We start from the raw sequence: 23875 nt of genomic DNA on the forward strand, positions 1-23875 counted from the left end.
TTCTTGAAATGTTCCATCAACATGTGCCCTTATTACTGGTAATCGCTTACAGGCCTGCTTATATTTGCAGGCAAGTTGTGCAATGTGATCACCGGTTTTCTACCTCGAAAAAAGGAAAAATTCAAAATTTTGTTCTATTCTTGTACCTCATTTTCATTTGAATAAAATATAATACATTTTTTTTATTTTTTTATTTCATTCAAGCTGTTTACTGTTTTTATCTTGAAGCAAGCCTAATAAATATTTCAAAGTGAATAAATCAAACGACATCAACCAAAAGGAGAAGCATTAAATAATTTTTCACAAATATCCATTTTAATTAACATAGGTTGACAAATTTTTGACAGTCAGTAAATGGCTTTAAAGATTTGATATCTGATTGTAATTAAATATTTATTAATAATTTATTTTGTAGCAATTAAATATTACTTCCTGTGCTTATGTGATTTAATGTGCGCATAAAAGATTTCAGACACGCACGTAAGGCTAGTTATTTCAGTCTGATCTCCGGCACATTACGCATACGCACTATGTACGCCATTAACGGCCATTTCACATTTCCTGCTATTGAATTTCCGGTTGGGAAGATTCCCAAACCAAACCAAACAATCCGAACCATTGAAGATGCTCACGTTCGTGTTGATTGCACAAAGCCCTCGGCAAGGCAGTTTACAAGAAACAAATTAATGTTTCTTTCCTTGGCTCAATGATTACGCCGATAAGTTCGGTTTTTTCGCTGCCTTCAAGTTGTTTTTCCTGGCAGATGAAAAGTAAACAAGTTCAAGGAGGTGGGTGGCGGAAAATGTTGGGCGCGTGTCTGCCGCAAAAATTGCCGGAAATTTGTTTGAGCTTTAAATTACAAATCATTATCGATGCGCATTATAAATTTTGTCCTCTAAATGGAACCGGCAGCTGTTCGTCGAGGCGATTTTCTAATGCCAACGGCACTTGTAAAATCCCTTTGAATAATATTGCACTTGGGCTGGGGCCTATTTCGGCTTGTGTCCTCCTTTTGAGCAGATTAATTTCCGGCATTTACACTTAATTCCCCAGTTTCTGGCTAAGACCGGCCTCGGCAATCGATGCAATCAGCTAAGGACCAATTTACCAACATGTCAACGGACAGACGGGAATCGAACCAACCGCATGCCGGTGGATGGGGGGCTGGAGGTCCTGGGGAGAAAAGCTTTAGATTTGCACACATTACCACTCAATCTTCATATACCCGTCTGTGATATGCAGGATTTCAGACTGTCCCATCTCCCTTTTGCCGGCTAAGTCCTTCGGCCAGGACCTCGGCACATGCACATGATGTCCACATGGCCGCAAAGATTTATTTACAATTGTGTTGAGACATAATTCCTTTTGATCGATTGCGGGACCACCGCTCCCAAGGGATGTGGACGTGGCTGCGGATGGGATGGGGCTTTGTGGTCAGTTGTAAGTGATGATTCTTTTGGCCCGTCCTTTGTCTTGGCTGCACTCTGTGGGCGCCCTTTTCGCTGCCGGCAGAAGGCACAGAAAGTAGAATGGAGAAGCCAGAATTATTTGCACAATTTATGTGGCTTTGATTTCATTCGCAAGATGTACGGGCCGGGCGAGAGCAATTTATGGTAACTTGATAATTTGTGTTAGCATTTGATAGCAGTTCAAAGGCGTCTCCGATGTCTGGATGCAATTTATTTGCCGGACATGTGGCCCTACTGCTGCCGAATGACATTAGAATAAGGAAATTGCAATCGAGTAAGGGGATTAAAAAAAACTGTAGTCCCAATGGGGGTTTTCGCATGCAAAATTAAATTCAAATTAAGAACGAATTGAGAAGCACTCCCTGAATTAAACACAAGCAAAACAAATGGTATATGGATGCCCATAGTATTATTATCTATTTCAGAAGCTAACTATATCTTTTATTGCAATATTATGGACAGAGGAAACAATGATATCACTGATATAGATAATTTATTTCTATGGAACTTCCCATCATGATCATTGGCATGCCCTGTCTTATTATGCAGCCAACTGCTCAACTATAAATTCAAGCCCCCAACCCTTTCTGCACTTTCTGCAATTGTTAAGCAGTTGCTGGGACCTCATCCCAATCCACATCCACATCCACCCGACTCATTCATCAAAAATGTGCACTTAACACATGGCAAAGGCAGTTTCCCGGGCAGCATTGAGCATTGCTGCCTCATTCTTTGGTAATGCACATAAATCCTTAGAGTGCGCACTTAACTCCTTTTTATGCTGCGACAAAGTACATTTACTAATGACCAAGTCAAACAATGGCCATGGCCAAGACGCAACGGCTGGAATGGGAGTCCTGGAGCAGGAAGTGGGTATAGCTGAGGGGGGGGAGGGGATGTCACCAGGACTCGTGACTTCGGCGGGGAAGCAGGAGGATTGGCCCACGAAGTAGCAATTTACGCGCTCAAGACGGCGGCAAGCGGCAAGATGGTGACAAAGCACGCAAAACGGAACGGCAGTTGGTACTTGAAAAGCGGAGGAAAATTGTGAGGCGGGCTGGGAAACCCTGGTAAGGGGTGGGTGAGGGGCTGGGAAATCCTGGGCGGGGAAAGTGGAGCACTGAGCTCCAAGTGTCGGCAGCGGCTGCATGTTAATTGCTGCAGCGACGGCAGCAACAACTGCAAACAGTGGGAAAGCGTGTCTAAATAGCGTAAATTCACACAGACACACACCTCCAGAGCCAAACGGAAAATCTTGCTGCGTATTGTGTGGAAATTGAAAAGCAAGCTGGAAAACTGCCAGGAAATGCAGGACATTTTACACACCCTATTTGCTAACTAACTGGCTGATAAGCGATTTATAACATTCGAGTATTTGTTTTTACTAAAGATTAGTAATTGTTTAAACCTCTTTATCTGTGTTATAGAAATATAAGTATGTGAGAGGATATTAACTGAATGGAAATAAAATGTTTAATTTAAAAAAAAATAATAAATTTTTACATTTCAAATTTAAAGAGAACTTGAACTCCTGCAAGGACTAGCATTAGGTTTCCAAGCATGAAACACTTTATATTAATGTTCAGAAATGGTTTTCTTTTATCACTTTATTTACCAAATTGAATAAATCTTTAAAAATGTACCGTAATACGCTGTGTAAATGGTAGGGTACAACATCTGTACTTTTTGAAACCCTCGTCCCAGTTTTAAGTTTATGTTTCAAGTTGATCTACCCCTTGTCTGTGGATTTATAGAGCGTATTCCCGAACACTAGGTGTCACTTGTTATCCTCCTAATCCACGACAGAGTGCGCTCAACAGGATATCAAGCGGAAAAGGACAAAGAGCGTTGCATACGCACGGGCTGAAAATGCAAATTTCCCTTTGGCTGGCAATTTAAAATGTTGATGAAGTAATTAGTTTAATATGCGAAATGCCCCTGACGGTGTGCGTGTGTGTGTGGGAGGGCGTGGGAGTGTGAGGAGGCGTGGCACATAGAAAAGTGTAATTGAAAATACTCACAATTCTGGGCAAAAGGGACAAGGGCAAAGTCGGGGCTTGGGCATTGTGAAACTTTTTCCATTTATTAAATTTGCCACACGAACGGCACTGCGAATTCTAGCAAGAGCACTCGTCTATGTGGGCAATGTTTAATTATTTCTGCAGCACATGAAATTTAAACGGCTCCAAATTGTTCAAAACCCACTCCGGCTATCAGCTTTCCACAAGTTTTTTAATTAAGATATTATTTATGAAAAACTTCTAGTCTTTTTTGAAAAATAAGAAAGAATATTCTTTTACGATTTATTTTACATAATATTTTTGCGATTTCCATTTTGAAACTGAATTTGGGAACATCTCTGCTTATCAAAGTCAAGCAAAAGTTTGGCCTTTTGAGACAAAGTTAGCAGTTTGTTGTCAGTTGTCAGTAATGTATTTTCCTCGAACTTGTTCAAAATATTATACATTTTAAATTACACTAATATCGACACAACATCACAATTTGACTGCCTTTTAGCAGCTTTTCGTTAGAGTTACTTGGTTCAAGTTGAAAAGTAATTCAATTAGCAACCCTCTTTAAGATTTTGCGTTTTCCATCATGAGCCTAATAAACTTTAATACGTACCAGGAATATGTGGACAGTTTCATCACCATCAACGACAAACGCTATTTGGGCAACCAAAAGGTCCAGAGAAAGCTGATCGAAAATGCCTGCGGAAAGAATTGCCTGGGCAGTCTGCTAACTCGGGAGCATTTCCACCAGCGAAAAGCAATAGAGTTTCTCCTGCTGAGGCCACGCGGCTTATGCGGATTCCATTTCTTTGGCGACTTTTTGAACCACGATGACGAGGTCCTGCAGGAGATTGCTATCCGAGAGAAAAAACTGGTCCAGAAACAAATTTCGGTGAGGGAAAAAAACATTTTAAAAATATATAATCTATTAAACAAATTTCAATACTGATAAATATAAATTTATGAGATAGCTTTTTGATCACTTACATTTTAAATAATATGTCGATCGCCCATCATTTAATCTTAAAATATTTTATGTCACTCTTTATAACGACTTTGAACTTTGATAAAATAAAACATTTATGAGATATCTTTTCTTATCATTTAAATTTTAAATAATATGTCCACCGCCCAACATTTGATCTTAAAATATTTAATGTCACTCTTTATAACGACTCTGAACTTTAATATTTTTAAGTTTGTGGTTATCCTATAAATTCCCCTTTTTCAGACCGTTGTATACCTGTTGATGCGTTCGAAGAAGGGTCTGGAGATATCCAGTTTTTTCGATCTGGAGCAGAGTATGCGGGAGTCGCGTTGTCACAGTTCACAGAGTTACGTAGACTGGCGGGGTATTTTCGAGGGCAGGGTAAAGTTGATGCCATCGAGACGCCATCTCAGCTTCTTTGACTGGAACCAGAATCGAGTGTCCTCGAACGACAGCGATAATTTCCAAGTGGTGAGAAAACGGGCCCACAGTCTGCTGATAAAACACGTTGGTGATCACAAGATATTCTGCGTCAATGCCAACTGCGAATGCCCATATACGAAAAATGCCAACCGCGAAACGTATTTCTCACACACCTATGGATATGTCATATTTTTCGACCACATAATCAGGCGCATTAATTAGCGATGGCATTAAAACGTCAATAATGCTTAATCGTGGATAAATAAAAAATAAAATAAAATAAAATGAATCGAGTCGTGTCCTCGAGGGCGCATTTGTTGTTGACAGTTAACGTAAATTGCTTTTCATATCTTATCTGTTCTGGTCTGTCGTGGCCACACTTTTTGATGGACATTTCGAGGTTGTTCCGCCCAGCAAGACCTTCATCCATCAGGGAGCGGAAATTACCCGGGCCTCATGCCATTTTGTTTGAGTTTATCGCCGTCAGAGGACTTCAATTGCATAAATCTATTAACTGTCGCCGGGTGTAGTGGTGAAATGTCGGACAATATGTGTTTGTTTGCCCATTTGCCATTGTTTGCCAACTGCTTTGTGTCGGTCAGCTTATACCGCTTTGTTAATTTTCCTAACTGTGTGTGTTTATTTAATTGGCCTTTCCATTCATGCAAATTAACTTGGTCAAGATTTGCATAACTTTACAGAGTCAGCAGATTGATCAAGTCTTATCTCTGGCCATTAAGTTACAAGTACAAAAAATATGAAATAAAATGCCAATATTTGTATTATGTAATAATTGGATAAAATAGTTTTATTGGTTAATAATTAATATGAAAATTAGGTTGACGTCATATACATATTTGAATTGAATATCTTTTGTGGGTCAATCACTTTCAATTTTAGTTGAAAGCTCTTAGCTAGATATCTGCATTATAAAACTTAAATAAATAATGAATGTGTTTAAATTATGATATAAATGCCATCTGCAGTGGCAGTGCAATTTAATTTGCATATACAATTAGCTGTTAATTTATAACTTGCTTTAACCCGCCCAGAAACAATTCAATTAAAATAAACATCAAGAGCTGCAGCCTCAGCTGCATAAGTTTCAGGTGCAAATGGAGTGTCCTGGCGGCAGGATAACTAATACTCCGTTTACTGGCACGAAAGTCCAAATAAATATTTGCTCGGCTTCCCTTAGTCAAGTCCACAGGCCAGAGCCACTCGTTCGGTTCGGTTCAACTGCCGTAAGTTTAGGTCTATGTGTCTTTGTTCTCCATTAAGATATGGCAAATTTGTTGCCCCCAAAAACACAAACAGGAGGATAGAAATTCCCTTGGGCTGGCATTGAGATTGCATTTTACGGGCATGGGCCAAATAAATTTCATACGAAATAAACTAGCAATTTACTGCCAGACTGCATTTTCAAGACCAAACTGCCACCCACTGTATTTTGATTAACGAAAAGAGGAAAACGACAAATTTGAAGATCAAAACAACACAGCCTTATATTTATTGGATTTTCATTGCAGTGTTTTTCGTTGGGTTGTTTTGCTAAATTATATTGATGAATATGAAGCGCCTGGCAATGCCAATCAGCCGTAAATAATTTGGCCTATTGTCCAATGTAGTCAAGTGGTTTTCATTTGATATTGTGAAATCCAATGTATAAATTATGAATAAACAAACAGTCAGCTTGTGGCCAATTTAATTTGCCAAATGTGAAAACAATAATGAAAATAAATTATTTAATTGCTTGTGGAATGAATGCCAAAAAGCTCAGGGTTATTTGAATGAAAGTGTATAGTATCCAATAGTCCTGAGTCTTTCAAAATAAGACAATGTTTTCAATCCTAATTTCTCTTGAATTTCACACCTTAAGTAAAAATTAATTAACATTTAAACGATTATTTTATAATATGATGTTTTACAAATTGTAGGCAGACATTAAAATAAATATCAAGAATTTCTTATACTCTACCAAATTTAATACATTTTCTCAATACAGCCGAATTCCAGAATGCCTAATTAATATGTAGATCCTCTCGTGTTGACTTGCTGTCAATTTGATTGGATTTATGCCTGACCTCTGGGTCACACAAGTCGACAAATAATTTATGAGCTGACCCACCTAAAAAGGCCGCTTGCCGAGCCATATGTTTCATTTGTTATTGCTGACTCGACACAAAGAATATAATATTTCATGAGGTCGTAAGCTGTCGCAAAAGATGCCTAATAAATAATTTAGGCACTCAAGATTGGACATCTGGCGAAGTTACGTGCCCGGCCAAAACCCTTTCAGTCCCCAAAAATAAATACATAAAACGCCGCCATAAAGAAAACATCATCGGGTGGAAGTCGAGAAAATAAACTGAGGGCTGAGTGCTGAGTGAAAGCCATATTAAATTACGCTGCATGCCGCAAATGCCAAAGGTCCTTTCAAAAGCCTTACAGTTCCATCCAAAACAGCAATCATAAAATGTGACCAATAATGAAAATAATGAGGGAATGAATTAAATGAAATGTTACCGAGCAAATTAAATTTTGTTTCTCTTTCTGTCTGCTTCCAGTTGCCATTCACGGTTTCTTACTGCCATTTCGGTAAACGTGTAAAAATTAATATTTTCTTGGTTTAAATTATATAGAAAGTTTCTCAAAGAAAAGGGATCTTAAAAATGTTAAAAATGCTACGATAAAATTGTAAAATTACATTAGAAAATAAAATTAAATATAAATTTCACTCTTAAATATGTTTGTAATATGTCCTGTAATTGTGCATTTCAATTGCAACTCTTGTATGTCAAAGGCAAATACCGACATCTACGTGAAATATTTTTACCGAGAATTCAATTACTGAGCATATCAAAGGAAACCACATTGCCTTCGTAATAAAATTCATCAAAATCAGTATAAGCTCAATAAAAGTTGTGAAGAATGCTTTTTGAAAATATTACGCATACGACATGTAACCGTTACCATTCGTTTTAAAGTTTTGATTCAATTGCCAAAACTTCCCCACAACAAGAATGGCATGCAAAATAAGCCAAATTTATGGGCCAAACAACAGCATATAAACCACAAATCAAAATGCAATACAATGCCCCCAAACAGCAACAACAATTACGTATCAAGTTAAAAGCAATTGTACATTTTCTAACTGAAGTCATATTGTCTATACATTTATCAAATGTCTGTTCGTCCGTCTGTCTGTCGTTCAGAAGGAGTATGTATTTCAGTTTGTGTTTTGGCGGATGCCATAAATAAAACTCAGCCAAAAGATAGACACGAAAAGAGGGAGTCTTGAGTCGGAAATTGTTTCGCAACGTGGGAAATGTTTGATTTATGTCTGTTTTGCCAGTGACCTCCACTGGGACGGGGAAAGCACACATCAGTTGTAAAATGTGTAATTGATGATGTGGCAGAGAGGACATAAAAAGGCAAACAGAATACGCAGGCTTACAGGCTTCCGTCTAAACATGGTATTAATGCCTGGCTTTTGTTGACATTTTCGACAAAACATCTACAAACTGCGCCAGTAGCCAACAAAGTGAACAAAGTCCTGAACCTTCTGCATGATAAGTGCATTTCGAGTGCAGGACACGAAAAGCGTGACAACATGCAAAGAGTGACTGGGGGTGGGGCGAAACGGACAGGGTCCGGGGATAGTCAACTAAGCCAAACGGAAACGGAAACTGCATGCAAAAAAGAAGAAAAGCGGGGACAGAGCGGAGAAGAGATAGGAAATGTAATGTTGACCATTTGGCAAGCAGCACGAAAAGTCATTTTGCTCAGCGCCAGGGAAGGATACGACACGAGACACCTTGCTTGTTATCCTGGCAAATATTTTCCCCCCCGACACAAAAGCATATTATCTAAGCGATGCGGGTCCCCGACGAAAAATTCCCATTTGAAGCTTAACAAATTGATTTTTCAGTACGAATTCCTCACCGGCATTTGCCACGTTGCATGACAGTTGCTCATAGAGCTGGTGCACATTTTCCCGGAGTGATATATGCAACCTTTGGTGGCGGCGCCTTCATTGCCTAATGCACTGGAAACCCGACTCCTGCCCCGACTCCTTTCGAGGTCCTTAAAAGTTGGCGCCATTGTTTGCTCTATACTTTTCGGGGGCATAAATAAATTTTCATTAATTTATGTGCAGGCGACGACGCTGAACGGCATTCTCATAATGTGCGGCATAAGTTTGTGCCCCAAAAAGATGAAGAGGATTGTTTGGGAGGCGAAGAGCAAACATTTTGCTGCATCCTGCCTGCAGCGAAGAGCTCCGAAAAGACGGCGGATATTAAGATGAATCTGCCGCCTGATATACAGCCAACTTTGGAATGGCTAATGAAGCCGGCAAAAGCCTGAAAAGTCTGAAAAGACTGAAAATGCGGCCAACCAACAAAATATTGCCTTGCATTTATGCAGCAAGTTAAAGCCATCTTCATTAATTTGCAAAACTCCCAGCGGACTGTATCAACTTTATTGTTGATTTAATACATATTTCCGTTTGAATGCCTTCCCCAGAGAGTTAATTAATTTGTACATTTGTAAAAATTTGTTGCTATCCAGACAATCAAATTAGTGCCACCTTACGAACTGCCGAGCAAACCGCAGGACCAACAACAACAGCGGAGTTACAGTAAGAGAATCAAAGGCAGCTCATTTTCATCAGTTTTCAGAAATAACTCACTTTGCGGCAGAATTAAGTATATCACACTGTGGACAGCGCATAAAACAGCAATCGATTTATTTAACGTTGATCAACTTTTTGACCCATTTTCATGTTAGTTATTTCCAAGTTTCCAATGACTTGTAATGAGGTGTCCCACAATTGGACTTCCAGAGTCCATAACGTTACCAAATTTAATCTGATTCCAAAGTGACAAACCTCTTAAGACTTGTGGTTTCATCCTCTAAAAATCTGCATTCAAAACTTTCAATTTACCGTTGATCAACTTTTTGACCCATTTTCATGTTAGTTATTTCCAAGATTCCAATGACTTGTAATGAGGTGTCCCCCAATTGGACTTCCAGAGTCCATAACTTTACCAAATTTAATCCGATTTTAAAGTGGCATACCTCTAAAGACTTGTGATTCGATTCTCTAAAAATCTGCATTCAAAATTTGCAATTTACCGTTGATCAACTTTTTGACCCATTTTCATGTTAGTTATTTCCAAGTTTCCGATGACTTGTAATGAGGTGTCCCCCAATCGGACTTCCAGAGTCCATAACTTTACTAAATTTAATCCGATTTTAAAGTGGCATACCTCTAAAGACTTGTGATTCGATTCTCTAAAAATCTGCATTCAAAATTTTCAATTTACCGTCGATCAACTTTTTGACCCATTTTCATGTTAGTTATTTCCAAGTTTCCAATGACTTGTAATAAGGTGTCCCCCAATTGGACTTCCAGAGTCCATAACTTTACCAAATTTAATCCGATTTCAAAGTGGCATACCTCTAAAGACTTGTGATTCGATTCTCTAAAAATCTGCATTCAAAATTTTCAATTTTCCGTTGATTAACTTTTTGACCCATTTTCATGTTAGTTATTTCCAAGTTTCCAATGACTTGTAATGAGGTGTCCCCCAATCGGACTTCCAGAGTCCATAACTTTACCAAATTTAATCCGATTTTAAAGTGGCATACCTCTAAAGACTTGTGATTCGATTCTCTAAAAATCTGCATTCAAAATTTTTAATTTACCGCCTATCAACTTTTTGACCCATTTTCATGTTAGTTATTTCCAAGTTTCCAATGACTTGTAATGAGGTGTCGCCCAATCGGACTTCCAGAGTCCATAACTTTATCAAATTTAATCCGATTTTAAAGTGGCATACCTCTAAAGACTTGTGATTCGATTCTCTAAAAATCTGCATTCAAAATTTTCAATTTACCGTCGATCAACTTTTTGACCCATTTTCATATTAGTTATTTCCAAGTTTCCAATGACTTGTAATGAGGTGTCCCCCAATTGGACTTCCAGAGTCCATAACTTTACCAAATTTAATCCGATTTTAAAGTGGCATACCTCTAAAGACTTGTGATTCGATTCTCTAAAAATCTGCATTCAAAATTTTCAATTTACCGCCGATCAACTTTTTGACCCATTTTCATGTTAGTTATTTCCAAGTTTCCAATGACTTGTAATGAGGTGTCGCCCAATCGGACTTCCAGAGTCCATAACTTTATCAAATTTAATCCGATTTTAAAGTGGCATACCTCTAAAGACTTGTGATTCGATTCTCTAAAAATCTGCATTCAAAATTTTCAATTTACCGTCGATCAACTTTTTGACCCATTTTCATGTTAGTTATTTCCAAGTTTCCAATGACTTGTAATGAAGTGTCCCCCAATTGGACTTCCAGAGTCCATAACTTTACCAAATTTAATCCGATTTTAAAGTGGCATACCTCTAAAGACTTGTGATTCGATTCTCTAAAAATCTGCATTCAAAATTTGCAATTTACCGTTGATCAACTTTTTGACCCATTTTCATGTTAGTTATTTCCAAGTTTCCGATGACTTGTAATGAGGTGTCCCCCAATTGGACTTCCAGAGTCCATAACTTTACCAAATTTAATCCGATTTCAAAGTAACATACCTCTAAAGACTTGTGATTCGATTCTCTAAATAAATAATTATTTACTATCCGATTTTCCATTTTGATATTTAGTACATTTTATTAACGTAAAAGTTAAAAATTTAACTTTAAACATTTAAAAATGTATATATTTTATAACAGTGTGCTATTTTAGATTATACGTTACAGTATTTATTTATTTAATTATAAGATAAAAATACCCAGTATGTTTCGTAGTTTGATAAAATATAAAAGAGCAAAAGATTTTTTCAACTGGGGCTTACTGTGCTGCAGACCCACTCCCGTGTGGTTTGGGATTCCCGCTGGGAGGCCATTGGGTGAAACTGCGCCACCACTGTTGACATTGTTCCATATGCACTCCATATGCGGAGACGTGGGCCGGCTCTTTTGTTGCCCGCTTTGTAATTGTTTCATTTAACAACTTTTAATTGAATATTTCAGGCGCCCGTCGGTCTGCTTGCTCACTCACAAAATGCGACGGCAGCGCATTGATCAATTGTTTACACGGTTTAAGTAAATAAATGCATTTAAACCGAGCCTGGCCATGGGATTACCCGCGTTAATTGAGCAAAAAAGCGGCCACTACGGAGACATTAACTGCGACAATCGGCTAAATTGGATGTAAAGGAAAAACCAAAAGTGAAAGCCGATTTCCGGGCAGGCCAAAAATCGATGAAACTCGTAGCTCGGAGCTGGACAAAAGGTGTTGGTTTGTGCCATTGTTTATTAGTTTTAATAAAGCCATAAAAGGGACGCAAACCCTACAGACACACAGCCGTACATGCGTTGAACAAATAAACTTAGATACTAAGCGCTTTAGCAAATGACCTGTGGTTTTATTATTGCGAACGACGCTTTGTTTTGACACCCTGGATACATAGAGGTCAAAAGAATACTCACAGGCACAATAAAAGTGCACAATCAGATATAGATTACATCGGGCATTTTATTAAAATGAACAGCAATAAAGCTTAATAACCTAATTTGAATAGTAAGTGGAACCTAAAGAGGTGGGAATATAATTCTTAATTGTCTGACTAAGATAATTTATTGTCACACATTTTTTAAGACTTCTATTTGTATTCCTTACTAAAATTTAAGGAGTTTAAATTACAATAAAAAGCTAACGAAAATGTATATTTTTATTTTAAATATTTTTTTTATTTTATAAATATCTATTGCTGTTTGGAAATATTATATAAATATTCTCAAGCTGGAAGAAGCGGTATCTTAAAAGTCTATAAAAGCCAAAAGCTGTCTCATTTTTACTTCTTTTTCGGCTGCTCATATCAAAAATTCTATTGCCTTTGCTAAACCTTTGGGCAAAGCTTAATAAAACGAACAACGCGTCAGTGCAACTTTTGTTTGCTTCTCTGTATACACATATGTGTGTGAGCATGTGAATGATGAAATATAGTACTTTATGTGCAACGGTGTGTGTGTTTTTGCGGGCATTTTGTTGACAATATTGTTTACCATTCGAGGGGCGCGAGGCTGAGGGCTTGCCACAGCCATCTACCCACCCTATTTGCATACATTGTTGTATATGACCGGCGTCAAATAAAACCCGAAAAATATATTGCGTATACGCCGCAGTGGTCACAATGGAGAGAACAATGATCGGTTAGCAGAAAGAGCTGCGAACGATGGCTTATTCTGGGATGGAGACGAAAGCCACGATAATAAACCCATTCAAGGGATGAGAGTTTAAGGGGCAGACTACTGTAAGCTGTGATGGGTGTTCCATTGTTTAAGTTGCCTCTCGAAATACATTGCGTTTTAACTTAATACGTTTCAATCTTTTTCATCTTTAGTAAAATTTAAACAAATTGCAAGAGAAATTGAGAGACATCTAAGGATGTCCTGATGTACCTATTAATTTGATTAAAAAATCACTATACAAATACCACACTTATACATTCATATGATGTTCTTATTTGGAATCAAACTAATGACTTCGGTTGCCAAGCAAATCACCAAAACCAAAAAGTGAGCACCTTTTGGGCTTACTGCTCCATTCCATCCGCATCTTGAAAAGCCAACTTCATTTAAATTTTAACCAAAAGCTTTGGGATAAAGCCGTTGCCTTGGCACACAATGCTCACCGAGATATATATATATACTCCTATACGGTCGCTGTCTGTGGCAAATATACGATGTGTGTCTACACCTGCTGCGGTGACATTTTACGGCTTTTTCTTTGTTAATTTCATTTGAGGCATTTAAAATGTGCACCACCGCCGAAGCTGAGGCTGACAACTAAATACACAAGCAGCCACCCACCACCCCCCATCAGGCACCACCCCCTTCCTCCTTTGAACGTGCCGAAAGTTGTGCTCAGCCAGTCTTTTGGCAACTTTTTTAATGACTTCGCCTCACAACCCGCACCACAATGGCACAAAGTCTTTGCTCGCGTGCCCGAATATTTAACCGCAAACGACGAGACGTCAAAATTAATTAGAAATAAAATTAGTTTTTAATGCCAAAGTGACTTTGGGTGTGTGTGTGTGTGTGTGTGGTCCCGCCTCTTTGCGAATGTGGGTTGCAGAGCTGTAAAATATACTTTGATAGGGAGGTAAAAAATAGACAGAAAAGAAAGGGAGGCGGAATTCTTGTCAAAACTTTGGGCGATGAAAAGTTTTAGCTCTCTATGTGGGGATGAGTTAGGACAGGAAATGATTTAATCTGCCCAAGTTTTGCTATTACTTTAGAAGGGGAATGTGTTGCAGACATTGCAACTAATAAGTTTAAGAGATATCATAATTTTCCGATACAAACTCGTATTTCGTTGCAGATAATGATTAAAGATAATTTCGTTTTTGGTTGGAATAAAATAAAAGACACAGATACAACGGATTAACGGAAGTTTTAAGTAATCAAATTGATTTAAAATTTGTCTGTTTGATTCTGTAAATAAGTCAAAAAGTATTATTGTGTTATTTTAAAGCAACTGAGAAATTTTCTAGTGATATAAGAACACCTAAAAATGTCTATAAATGTATGATCCCATTAATATCATTTTTTAGTGATATTTTTGATTTTTTGCGATTTCTGTGGAACTGTAGTTTTTTTTGTTAAAGGTACTCCAAATTGGATGCTTTACTGTACAGTAATTTCCGCCTAGAAACCCCTTTGCAAAGTCAAGTTAAAGCCAAAAGGCGAACTCATAGCCGGAAAACCGACGATGTGCATGTGAAGTGGGGCTAAGACAAACGGGCAAAGAGTCAGGAGACAGGAGAACAGGCTGACAGGCAGTCAGAAAGCCAGTTGGAGATGCTTAGAAAGAGACGGGGAGGGGGAAGTGAAAGAGAAAGGCAGACCCACACAGCGACAAATCATCAGGCAAATCCGCAAAAGTGCACTTCAGTTGCCTTTCGCCCATCATCGCAGTGCAAAGCCAAAAGACGCTGATGACGTTGAGTATTATGAACGGAATGATGACAACTGGAACCACAACAACTGCCACTGCAACTACAACTAACGAACGCAAATAAAAGAAGCAAACGCGAATGAGCTGCACTGAAAGAAAACAAGGCTAAAAATATATTCTCTAATTTTGGTGATTAAATCAGTTTATAGTAACACTTTAAGTACGAATTTAATTTAGTTCAGAAAACCTTTTTTGTACAGGAGTTCATTTATATTATTATTATCATATACCATTTTGAAATACATATATTTTTTTCCTGTGTAAAAAACCTGGAAAATTGTAAAAATGGGTAACTCCAACAGTTCTCCAGACAGCTCCATGGCACTTCCGCTGCCGTCTGTCACGGCATTATTGAAAGGTGAACAACTTCGTCAGGAAGTATTCCTCCATAGAGTTTTGAAGGGGAGGCGTTTGGTCTGCTGACACAAAAAATCAACGCATGGAAAGTAGGACAAGTGTCAAAATCACTTAAGTGCGAATGCAACGACAAATAAAAAGAAAGCGATGCCAGGCTATGGAAAAAAGGACGAAAAACCGCAGGGGGTTCAAGGGGAGGGGCAGGAAGACAGGAAGACAGGAAGAGAATGGCAGCGACATCGCCACCTACAAGGATGTGGATGAAAGACAGGCAAACGAAAGGCAGCAGCCAAGTTGGAAACGGATTTAAGTGGAGGAACAATGCCTGAAATTTTCTGGTGGGAAGATGGTCATCTTAAGTTCGTTCATGCTACTTACTTATACCCCAAACTGACGTGTAAAAACGCCCTTTTCTTACTTACACTAACTTATTATTTTATTATTTTTTATATAAATAACATTAAGAATTAAATTGTTATTTATAAATTTTTATTTTACTATAAAAGCAATTATAGGATTTTTTTAAAATATCAAACAACTGCTATGTTGAACATACTAGTCATTATTAATAAAGTTTTTACTATATTTAAATTTTACCTTTACCAAAAAATAATTCTACAGAGTACAAAGGAACTAAAAGAACTCAAAACCACGTTGGAAACTCCCCATAAAATGTATTTCTTTGTGGTTTCCGTTTACTTATCTCCCCCGAAATAACCCAGAAAACCCTCCTCATAACCCAAAAGAGTATAATAAGTAAAATAATTTATGATACAGTGGAATGCCAGACCCGTACACATAAATACATCGCAGAAAGTTTTTCGTTTCTGCCATGTAATTACGAACGCATTCTTTTCACAGTCATTAAAAATGACAAATTCCGGGCACAACGGCAAAGTAGACGACCCAAGCCAGCAAAAATGAGACAGTTAAATGGAAGGCGGTGGGAATCCAGTCCGGTGAAGGAGAAATATGCTCTTCTGCAGTTCACGCGCTTAATCGCATTCATAAAAGTCGGTTTTACGACTTTTGAAGCACAACAGAAAAGGTTTTAATGTGTAACATTTTCTCGCCCAGAGGCGTGGCCTTTCCAACCCCCGTAGAGAGTTAAATGTGAAAGAGATTCCATAAGACGGAATTAATGTGCATCAGTAACATTGCGAAGCCGAGAACACGACACCTGAAGTACACCTGTTCGCATAGCGGGGTGCGAAATTAAGGTCTTAATATAATTACCAGGTGTGATTACCGCCTGGAGGATTTAAAGATGAAAAAGTTACCAACTAGGGGATATACAAAAGAGTGGATGACATTCAATTGAATTAATTGGTATTTTATACTTTTTATTTTATTAAGCAACAGCTTTTGCGGATTTCCGTGCACGAGTCTTATTTATAAACATTTTTAATTATATTACATATTTCGAATACGATTTAATATTTCCATCGCAATGCTGGAATCAATTCATTTCGACTAAATAGCTTTGAAATTACATTTTTTAGTTTGTTCAATTTGATTGTATCATCCTGCCAGTTTCATCGCCATTGATCCAGTTGCAAGGGCATAAACCAAAATTTTAATTAAATTTGAGGCCTTGGTTTTTGCACAGAAAGCCCATGTGTGCTCAAATTCAAAATGCAAAACCCAAACCGAGTCCGGCATTCGGCATAAATATTTGCCAGATGCAGCTGCTGCAGATATTACAAAGGCAATGGCTGAAATAAAAAGAATGCAAACAGTTTTGGGGGCATATCAAAAATCGATATCGGCTGGAGTTTTACCAATTAGCCAGGCGCATTGTAAACAATGCCTGCTAGGTTGCCCAGGTGGTGAACAAGCAAGCGGCAAAAGTAAACCGAACGTGAGTTATTCCCGATGTATAGCACACTCAGCCACACAAAGCTATCGAGCACTTGAAGCTGAAAGCTATTGAACCTTTTGTTCCACTGACAGGCTTCTGGATAATAGAGCTACAAATCCCCATACACACACGAACCAACATTGAAAATGCGTTTCCATTAACTTTTTTTGGCGGAGATCAACGAAGCGCGTGAAGATGTCAAAATGCACTTTTCCCCTTTCAAAGAAGACGGCATTAAGGTGCTGGCTCCTGTAAGTACACACAATGCTTACTACTCATGAACTACTGAAAATAACGGAAAATAAAATATTGAAAGTGAGTTTAGTGCTTTCAAGGGAATTTTAGATTTTTATAAATTTATGTACTATGTACCTACTTTCCTGATAAACAAAAAATCAAAACTTTTAAGGGCTTCGAAGACTGGCGGTTTCTTTTATTTTTAACAACTTTTTTTTTCAAACTTAGCAAGTGAGTTCCCGAGAGGCTTAAGATTATATAAATTTTACTGCATTTAAACCTAAATTTGTTTTTCCAATAATAGAATCAAAAACTCGAAAGTGTTTTCCTCTCGTTGAACGCTGCGTATGGGCGATATTTTAACCAGCATTAACAAACGCATGGGGCTATAAACGATGCTCGTTAAAATTGTCAAAGCAACAGCATCCAGGATAAGGATAATAATAAGAATGGGTCCAGGCATGCATGCAAATCAGTGAACTCTTATGCAGTTCTTGGTCTCGACTTTCTTTTTCCTCTTTTTGGTATCGTTATTGCGGTTGGCAAATTAACGAGAACACAACACTCACATTTTCAAGCCACTAAGCAAAGCGAGTGAGCTTTCATTTTTTATTTGCCCTTTGTGAAAGGGCTTTATGAAAAATTCTATGATTTATGAAAATCCTATTGCAAAAAAAGTTATGAGCATTGAGAATGATTAGAATGATAGTTTAAAAATTTTAACTTAAGTGCCAAAAAAATGACTGGAAGTTCTCTTGTTTAATTCCGTAATAATGGCTTCATTTGATATGTAAAAATCGTTAAAATACTTAATGATAATATTTCTTTGGACTTTCTTGTTTTCATTAAATATTTACATTTTATAAAGAGCATTCCATCTTCCTCAGTTTCAAAAATGTTCCTTTCTTAATGTTTTGTTTTGTGTTTCATTTGGTTATTTATTGAAACAATGTACACCATTTTCCATTCCCTGGCCAAAAGAAATCTCTGCGGTGCGTCTAAACCTTTCTGCGTGTGCCAAGTTTTTCGGCTTTTAACTCAGTCTCAAAGGCCCTCGCCCATCTCTTGTTTTTTTAGCTCACAACTTTGGCAACTTCATCACGAAAAGGCACGTGCTTGCGAAAGAACACCGAGAAAAAATATTACGGCAAGTTATATTAATATTACATTTGGTTAAAATAAATTATAAGTCTGTTATACATTTTTAGAAGCCTTAAAAACTAAAATTTTGCATGCTCGTTTTTGAATAACGCCCAATACTTAAAAACAAATCATATATTTTTACTTCTCTGACAATAGACTTTTTTACATAAGAAAATTGGCAATCGACAATCAATTTCTCTGATACTTTTTCGCTGGGCAGAGGCATTATCCCAAGGGGGCGCAGTCGTTGACATTGATTTGGGTCTGGAATGAGCGGTCCCAGTGAAAGTAACCCATTTATTTACTTAAAGTTGGTCGCTTTGCAGGGCTCTCTTATATGTATATATATGTTTTTTGGGTCGCAACGCGGTGCAATTCTGTTCCTCGCTTCGCTTAATAAGCAGCTTACAACATCGCGCAGTCAGTTTGTCACTCATTTTGCTTCATCATGCAGTAAGTGTGTCAATGTAACAAGCCAGTACCCTACCCGTTTCCCCGCTTTTCCACTTTTCCTCTATTTTCACTCCACTCTCCCTTACACTGCCCGCTGTGTATTTGCGCTGCTGCTTAGTGCAAAACTTGTCATTTGCAATTTCAGCGTTTTTTCCCTACATTTATGTTTATTTGCACACACAGACAGACAGGAGATGGCAACTCATGCATATTTCACTTGCAAATGCGTCTGCCACACCACCCCACCACCCCTACACCTCATCCACGTCTATTTGTGTTGAGGTTATATGCAAACTAAGTGCTTGTAAATGGTTTTATGCTTAGCCTCAGCACTAAGGGCGAGGCCTCCCAAAAAAGTATGCTACAAAAAACCCTTGCAACTTAACACATCAAATCATGTGGTTTAAACTCAATGATGTGGGACATTTTTCAATTTTATTTTTCAGTATGTAAAGATTGATTTAAAGTGCTCTTAAAATTATGATAAAATATATTTTATAATTAGTGTAATGTACTTTTTTAGTCTGATTTTAAAAACAATTTCTACATCTCCGAAAAAAACATAATAAAAACGAAATATTTCCACAAAAATGGTTTCTTAAAATTTATCTTGCAATGGGTTAATATATATCTTTCGAAACTGTCAGCAATATTTTCAGCGCCAGAGCAAAAGCCTAAGTAAACAAATTAATTTGCGGATGCAGAATGGTACGTGATGTTTTTTATTTGCCCTTCTGTTGCCGTTTAAAAAGGATTATGTGCTTGAGAGTTTTACGACGCTCACTGCTCGTTTTTTCGCTCTTTCTTCTTTTTTAATTAAAAAGTTATATGCACTAAATCTGATATTAAATGTTTTTGGCGAGGCCGCTACTGGCTTTTAATAGATTTTTTCATGGACCCTTTTTGCCGCACCATTTCACTTCAACCGGGAATTCATCATTTGATACAGCATTTCAGCTGTGATTTTCAGATTTTGAAATAAAAAGCCAGTCGGGTTATAAAAAATGTACACCTAGGAGAGTGGCGATGGAGAGCAAAAGTATAAAATAAAAGGTGCAAATGAAATAAACGCGGCAAGAGTCCATAAACAAGAGTGAACAAGGGAGCCACAAAAAGGGCCACAAACCTTTTAGAAAAAACTTTAAATTCCATTTTTTCCTACAGATGTGTTTGGCAAATACATTTCAGTTCGAATACAAAATACGAGGCAATACAATATGGTATCATACACATAAAAGGTGCCCGTATATAACAATTAAAACCAGAACGGAAACTAACTTTGGCATGCCGAAGTTTTAATACCCTTGGAAATGTCTTCTTTATTGCTTTACAAACTTCTGAACAAAGTTATAATACTCTTTCCAACCGTATAAAACTACAAGAAAAAATTATTTCCGGAATGTTTTTGCATATTTCAAAATGTTTTATAAAAACCATTGAATCGTTTATTTTAATCATGTTAAACTATTAAAAGAAATACCATTTTTTGTTAAGAAAATTATTCTCTTCATAATGTTTCTGAATTAATGCCAGATTAAAACTTAATATTTAAATAAGCCAAGTGACCCATTTTCGAATTTGGGATGTTTATTTTTTCAATATGTTTCCCACTTCTCTTATTGCCACCACTTTGTGACAGCTGTTGCCAAAAAAAGATAACCAAAATTCATAACATTATGCAAAAAATACACTTTAATATTTAATGAGATACAGGCTGTACTCCTCGATTGCCCTGTTTCCGCTTTTTTTTTACCAACTCTAGGCCCGGCTATATTTTCAATTAAATTTTCACAATTTTCCGCTGAGGGCCCGAAGAGAAATGGCTTATGCGATAAATATCACGACAAATACTTCCGTGCCGAGAGCTTTGAAGGCAGGCCTAGTTAGTGGGAAAAAATGGAAATAGGGAAAATAGGGTGGGGAAAATAAGGTGGGGGAAAAATAGGAGGAAAATATGGAGGGGTGTGCTACTTCCGCTGGGCACATGTAAATGTTGCCGCTTTGGATTTTATGCTTGGCGAAAAGTGGAGCAAAAGGCCTACGCCTTGTCCCCCGTTTTGCCTTGTTTTTACCACCACCTTTGTTTGTCAAGCTGGCGCCGGAGTTGTAGTTGTAGCATATTAATTGTTGTTGCTGGTGTTATGGTTAGCAATTAACATGCTTTCAACACTTGCCGCCGCATTGCACGACAATCGCCAGCGGCAGCTGGTGGGCACTATGGGACGCAGGACAATAAGCGAGACACTGCCATCCCGCTAACCATTGCCGCCTGTTTGACTTTGTCATTAGCAAATGCACTCGAGTCTCCGCCAGAAAGAAACTTCACTCTGCAAAATAATCTATGAATAAAAATACTTATAAAATCAAATTAAAAAAAATATTTATTAAATATTTATTACTTTGTTTATTAAGAGAGTAATTGAAATTGATTTTATGTTGACTTTAATATAACTTCTTAATTTAAAAGTAGAAACGCATGAAATCCATATCAATTCGATCTTATATATTTTATTACATCTTATTAATGTTGAATTATTTTATATGTACCCACTAACACAATGTAATTTAGTTTAATATTATATTACAATGTCTAGTAAATTGTTACCCTGTTTTTATTTTAGTGCAGAGCAGACCAAAGCAGTTGCATTGAAGCCAAGTGAGCACTTGGAAGATTTATGTGTCTGGTTGTCTCGTCTTGGGCTGTTTCCTGCCGCTTCTACTTCCCGGCACATTAAACTTTTAAGCATAATTTCCTAGATTCCTTGCGTATTGTTTTTAATTATTGTGGCTGTGCCAGCTGCTGCAGACCTTATTTACCATTTAACTGCCGCTTATTTCGTTATCGAATAAATATGCAAAACTTAAGCGGCAGCTGGGACAACCATTTCCCCTTTTATCTTGACGTCCTCCAGCGCCCAAAATGCAATTGCACAATTCTCAATTGTGCGCAAAATTCAGCACGACACAGTGCCTGCCATAAATTGTTTTTGGCAACAATTCAAAAAGCCCTGCAATTCCGGACGGCTTCTTAGACCATCTGCCGGAAACTGCTCAAGTGCTTGAGCTCGGGGCTCGTCTTCAAGTAAAGCTAAAGCTAATTGTGGTCCGCACAATGGGTGGTCCACACCAAGAAGCGCTTAAACATTTTTGGGGTATATCTTTATATTTTAGAACCATTTTGATGTCGTTATAGAATAAGAGGTGGTATTTTTCAGAAGAAAATTAAACTCAAATACCTAACGTGCCTCTTGAGTTTATCAATAAAGCTTAATCCATGCTATTTTTACGAGTAATGCGTTTACCAGTTTTTCCAACACAACGTAAAAAACAAGAATTTTCAAGTCTTTGCTTTCAATTTTCCATAACCCAGTAAAAAAAGCTTCTAGGGTAAACCGAAAATGATTTGGGAGATTATAATAAGCAGCTAAACCTTTTAAGCTTTCTTGGTCTTTCCACTTTGCAGCCACAAAACTTTTTTCTACGAGATGAAAACAAATTCCATTTTACTTTATGCCCCCCAGACCAACCAGATCCAATCCAAAGCCAACAAAAGGTGCTGCCCTTGGCTAGCTAAATTTTCTAAATAATTTCACAGCGCCTTATTACGGAGGCCATTTGTTGGCCTCGGCTCCTTTTGGGCGGTGGAAAAGTGGGCGGGAAATCATGTAACAGGTTGCCAGCCCATCACACAGGAGATTAGGCAGTCGGAAAATGGAAAAGCTTCTGCTTCTGCTGGACTGGGAAAAGCGAGCAGGAGTAACAGCTGCTACCTGTGAGCGAAGAGTGGCTTACCCTTTTTTCCTGCCTCTTGACGGGAAAAGCTGGAGAAGAGGCCTCGATTTTTAAGCCATGTCAGTCAGGCGGGAAGGACAGAACTAAGCCCTTGGCATGCCCTCACAGCTGTCTTACCACACCGCCCACCCAATCCACTCAAAAAAAAAACGGTAGGAAACATAATTCGAAACCTGTAAAAAAAACTTAAGTACCATTAGTTTTTGCAGATAAAAATTCAGCTTTTAAAACAATTTTAATTAATATAAAAGTATAACTTTAATAATAAGGCATTTATTGTTCATAAAAAAACAATATTTAAAGGTTTACCATATCGAGATGTAATTTTTCTTAAAACTAATATATTTTTATACAAAATTCTAAATTCATGACTTTCAAGCTGCTTTGAAGGTTTGAAAATGAAAACAAAACATTCTGGCATTTAAGACCTTCATAAGATATAACAAACTTCTAGATTTATTTTTCGCAGTGTCCCCCACCTCCCCTCCCTTAGGGCTGCTTTTGTACTTTGGAAAAAAGCAAATATTTGTATTTCTGCTTGAATGGCTGAACGATTGAACTGAGAGCGAAATTTGAACTGTAGCAAATCACACGCGTTTGATTGATGATTTGGCAGCAGTGAGGGGGCGTGGAATTTGGGTATAAACCAACCAAACACAAAAAGTATAAAAAAAACCGAAATAAAATCGGAGAAAAGGTTGCTACTCAGCTGAAGCGGTCGTGCACATGCCGTCGCTCTCTGTGTGTCTTTAATATTTGTACGGGGAAAAAGGAAAAAATGGGAGCTGAGCTTAGTTTTGTTTTGTTTCTTTTCTGGCACACACACATAACTCACATTAATATGCATTGCTGATAAGGCAGAACATCGCAGCTCGCTGTTTAGGGAATCCCGCCCACTGCCGCCACCACCCCACATAATCAAACAAAAGCAATAAATCAAGGCAAACGAAATGAATTTTGATTGTCATTGATTTATGGGCAGTGCAGTTGGGGCACAAACAAGGACTGACCATCCGACCCGCACGCATAATGGCAGCGATAATGATGACAGGAGCAGGACGAAGGAAAAGGTCCCTAAAAAGTTCCTGGACCGCCTTGGG

The 23875-nt window shown here is 37.8% G+C and overlaps 1 protein-coding gene across 1 annotated transcript; it reads left to right on the forward strand.

The window, feature by feature from the left end:
• Positions 1-3919: 3919 nt before the first annotated feature.
• LOC108054061 (cilia- and flagella-associated protein 299) lies at positions 3920-5181 on the forward strand. Its single transcript, XM_017136810.1, has 2 exons — positions 3920-4373; positions 4713-5181. Exons 1-2 carry the CDS (start codon positions 4068-4070, stop codon positions 5112-5114), a joined length of 708 nt encoding a protein of 235 aa, XP_016992299.1. The 5' UTR covers positions 3920-4067; the 3' UTR covers positions 5115-5181.
• The last annotated feature ends 18694 nt before the right edge of the window (positions 5182-23875 follow it).

The sequence above is a fragment of the Drosophila rhopaloa genome, unplaced genomic scaffold (assembly GCF_018152115.1).
Source record: "Drosophila rhopaloa isolate 14029-0021.01 unplaced genomic scaffold, ASM1815211v1 contig_2, whole genome shotgun sequence".
NCBI classification, from domain to species: Eukaryota; Metazoa; Arthropoda; class Insecta; order Diptera; family Drosophilidae; genus Drosophila; species Drosophila rhopaloa.

Coding starts and splice junctions, on each gene's coding strand:
- LOC108054061 (XM_017136810.1), top strand. CDS start 4,068: ATGAGCCTAATAAACTTTAATACGTACCAGGAATATGTGGACAGTTTC. Junction 4,374..4,712: donor TGGTCCAGAAACAAATTTCG/GTGAGGGAAAAA, acceptor CCCCTTTTTCAG/ACCGTTGTATACCTGTTGAT.